Genomic DNA, 4,390 nt, shown 5'->3' with positions numbered 1-4,390 from the left:
GGGTAAATGAGAAGAGATGGGAGGAGCTCAGGACCACCATCACTTCACGTGGAAAGCTATTACTTTGTGCTTGGACTAAATCGATCCCCAGAACCCATACCCATAATACACATTGCATTAAATATGTTCGATATTGAAGCTTTCGTAGTGCTTTTGTTCGGTCCAATTGTCCATTTGATGCGGGCACTGCCTTATTTGGTTTTCCCGTGCCCAAAAAAGCTATAAATTGTACACCTCTAACGATAACAACTTAAAACACCATGTTAATGTTTATTTTTGTGCCTTTAAATTATTATTTTTTAATTAAAAAATATTAAGTTGATATTTTTTAAGTATTTTTAATTAGTTTTGATATAATAATATTAAAAATAAATAATAATAAAATAGTTTTTAAAAATACTTTAGGCTATATTAACAAACACTCAATAAATAAGCCACGACAAGAACAACAATACACAGCAATACAAATCATCGACAATAATTCGAACAACATTATGTAAACTCTTGCATGTGCATTTATGTATAATTTTTGCCGATTTGTCTTGTTCTTTCTTTTCGAGAATAAGTCTTTGGCTGAGCAGAGAGCGAAATAATATAATCATCAAAAAAAATTTCGTTCTAAAAAAATGTAATAATATTTATTTTTTAAAATATATTTTATTTGAAAATATATTAAATTAATATTTTTTTAAGATTTATTTGAATTAAGTAAAAAAATTTAAATTTTTTTATAAATATATTTAAAACATAAAAATACAAATAAAAATAAAAATAAACAAGCTGAGATTTTATTTTTTAATCGAAGATGACTTAATTGTGGTATCAAAATTTAAAATGGCATATATTGACAAACAGAATAATTACACTTTGCCACATGATAATGTCATCCAAAAACAATAGAAAAAGCAAAAAACATACTCTACTGTGCAAAATTAAAAGCCGAAACCACCCCTCCTCTCATGGCCCCCCCCTCGTGAGCAAAATCACATGTCTAAGCCAAATCAAAAGGCTAATGTTGCCACGTTCAAGTGCATCTTACCACTTAATCCTCTCCATGGTCACGCGCATCCCTACTTCCAAACACCGCCGGCCACTCCCCACACCATTCACCTCCTATTCCCCCTTCTAAAGATCCCCTTCCACCCCTAAAAGGAGTTTTTTTGGAAAAGAATATCTCATTTTCTTTTCCCTGTATTTCGGAAGATATATCATAATTATCGCAGCTTTTTTTTTTTTTTGTGGTCATGGGGTGGAAAACAAAGGGAATTGTGATGAGGTGTTATGAGAAATAGTCTAGAGTTTTCATCCCTTCAGTTGATTTTTTATTTTCCTTTTCCTCTTTAGCCTATTAGACTTCATGGGCATTATCTTGGGAGCTAAGAGGGAAACACGTGTCCTCTCCACCAGTGTTCCAAAGAAAATGAGCATAGTTAGCAGCGTAATAAGAGTTTGTAGGGTCAGCAGAAATGGCTTCCAAGAAAGTCTCCTCAGCTGCCCACAAATCCTTTCTCACGTGCCATAGAAAGCTTGCGTACTTGCTATATGCCTCTGCGTCCGGTGGCTCCGCCCCTATTGCTCGCTTAAAGTATTCCTCTGCCCTGTTAATTTACACATGAAGAAAAGGGTTAGTTATCAGGCAACCAATTTGCTGGCTTAATAGTGTTAAAGCTATAGCTTTAGCAAAAGATCACGCCCAGAAATATTATATAAATAAACAACAAGTGATGGTCAACAGGCTAAGCTAGACGCAAGTGGAAGATCTTTGTGGCAAAGCGCGTAAAGGGTCACGCGCAGAAGATGATATTTGCCATGAAGGGAAAACTACAACCACACATTCACTTGTCAGGATTCAGAAAGGGAATCGAACAGAAAAATATACAAGACGACATGTCAAATTTAAAGCAGCGTCCTAGATATGGAAAATGTTGGAGAATAAACCTAGGAGATATTCCGACTCCGTGTTTGACACCCTAACATGAATTTATGGACTCAAAAACTTGATCAGTGCCCAACTTGCTAAAATATCATGATACTTGACAAATTGGCTTCTGAGAAAGTCTCCATTGACAATAATGGAGTTACAGTTTGCAATGGAAGGAACTAAGATATGGAAGGCAAAGATGGCTTAAGCTTTTACCTGTCGTAATCGTGGACGACCATGTTGAGGAATTGAGCGTAATTGGCAAGGAGGAGAGGATTGTTAGGGTCTTGAGACAATCCCATTTGATATTGTAAATCTGTTCTAAAATACTCTGCATAATCATCCGCCTCGATCTTGGCGTTAATAGGTGAAACAAATCTCTGAATGGTCTCATGATCAAGGGATTCATCGCGCAATGGAAAATATTGCATTTTAGAAGCCTCCTCTACGATTGAATTCCATAGACTCAACTCCTCTTCTCTACTCCCTTGCTCTGATGCTGACTCGGCCTCCCTTGATGTCCCTAAAGATGACAATTGAGATGCCCCGTCAGGGACAATTGTTCTAATTTGGTTCGACTGGTCGAACCATCCATCGCCTTCAGTGCCACTGGCGAGCGGCCGGACCTTTCCGCCACCGCCATTATTGCCCCCAATTGAAGTTGTTTTGCCGCTTGAAGATGATACCGAAAACATTTTTACTGATGAAGAATCAAACTTTTGATTCTTTTGGTCTGGGGTTTCAACGACAGATACACTCTCTGTTGTAGCTGCATAAGACCCTGAATTTGGTGGAGCTGCAAGTGCAGCGTTAGTGGCCATGGAATGTACAGTAAAGTTTGCAAGGAGAATCATCACATACATCATAAGAGTAGGTGTATGTGAAAACGCTTGCTGAAACAACCAAACGAAAGAAGCATGCATTTCTTTCTGTACACGAGCAAGAATCCCTTGCAAATCTTCAGTGAAAAGAAACTCTCTCATTTGCAAACTATAAGCGTGAAGTTCTCGAATTATGAACACCATGGAAGAAAACGCCTTCTTCACCGAACAATAAGCAGATTCCCCTGCTTCTCTAAGCCCTTCTTGCCATTGCATCTTTCTCTTTATCATTCGAAGCGAAAGTGGAAGGTCGACGCTATTCGCCTTCCGTTCAATACTTGCTGGAATTATATCATCTCTTCCTGACCAATCTGGTGGCTCTTGCTGGATTTCTGGCCATGGAGGCTCCATTGAATCCAGAGGAAACTGCCTTTGGTCCTGCACTAAATTTGACGAATCTTCACGGATAAAGTTACTATAAATGTCCCCGCCATTAATACTGCCAAGGTTGTCTCCAGAATCAGAAAGAATCTCTGATTCGGAATCCACTGCGTCACTGCCATCGTCATCGTCGTCGGAAAGCTGGAATTTGAGAGCCAATTCTTGAATTTTCTTGGAAAATTCTTCATCAGAAAAGGCATCCGAGCTAGCACTGCTAGCTCTTTTTATAGTCTGACCTCTTGATTTCGGAAACTCGTAAGAACGAGCCCTCTGTATCTTTGTTGTTAATGGAGTTCCAAACAGAGTCCGTCGGTCTAGTCTCTGTAAGCATCTGCACAGGAGCACACAACCTCCAGTTCCATCGAAACGACGCTGTCGTTTAGACGATGGAGATGAAATTGCAGAGGCTAGAGATTGAGAGGAAGACGGTGAATGATGAGTAATTGGCTGCGACCATTGAAAACAGGTCGTTGTAGCAACTTTCACTCCCATTTTTTCTTCTTTTTTGTCCGAGAAAAGCTAAAAAGAAGCTTATAAAAACAGAATCAAATTCCCTTAGATCTGCTGCAGCTGGTTAAAGACTTTGCTTTCTTTTTCTCTCCTTTTAATTCACACGAGCCTGGAAAATAAACAACAACTATAAAATAAGCCAATATATCGAGAAAAAAAACTTTGAATCCCGGTAAACAATCATTACTTTCCATGAAAATCGGATCGGAAAAGGAATTCCTAAACGCAGTTAACGGCACGAAAAACAATGGGGAAAAAGGCAGTGAGATCCAAGAAATGATGCAAAGTTCAAGAGAGACTTTTGCAGGAACTTACGTTAGATTTGATGAACAGTTTTTCGATTGGAAATCCTAAGATGGAATCCGGCGAGAAACTGAGAAGCGAAGTACAAACCGTATTTCACTTATCAAGAAGAGTGAGGAAAGGCTATCTCTTTCTCTTATATATAAACCCCACTGAGACACCCACGCACGAGGCGAGCTAGCTTTCGTCTTTTTTTTTTCCTTTTTTTTTTTTTATTATTATTAAAAAAATCTCCCAGACGGTAGCCAGTTTTGTTAGAAGCCAGATGCAGCTGTGGTTGTTGAGGACTGTTGCGTATATTGTTTTTTTTTAATAGTTTTTTTTTTTAATATTAAAAAATATATTTAATAGTTTTTATTTTAAAATATTAAAAAATATTTTTTTTAATATAAAA

General features: G+C 37.8%; 1 protein-coding gene across 1 annotated transcript; it reads right to left on the bottom strand.

Annotated features, from left to right (window-relative positions):
• Positions 1-814: 814 nt before the first annotated feature.
• LOC105131064 (uncharacterized) lies at positions 815-4,127 on the bottom strand. Its single transcript, XM_011033837.1, has 3 exons — positions 4,009-4,127; positions 2,138-3,802; positions 815-1,598 (listed from the first exon to the last, which is right to left on the bottom strand). The coding sequence occupies exons 2-3, from the start codon at positions 3,673-3,675 to the stop codon at positions 1,349-1,351; spliced, it is 1,788 nt and encodes a 595-aa protein (XP_011032139.1). The 5' UTR covers positions 3,676-3,802; positions 4,009-4,127; the 3' UTR covers positions 815-1,348.
• Positions 4,128-4,390: the final 263 nt, after the last annotated feature.

This window comes from Populus euphratica, unplaced genomic scaffold (assembly GCF_000495115.2).
Source record: "Populus euphratica unplaced genomic scaffold, PopEup_1.0 scaffold76.1, whole genome shotgun sequence".
NCBI classification, from domain to species: Eukaryota; Viridiplantae; Streptophyta; class Magnoliopsida; order Malpighiales; family Salicaceae; genus Populus; species Populus euphratica.
This window is presented reverse-complemented; position numbering and strand designations above follow the sequence as displayed.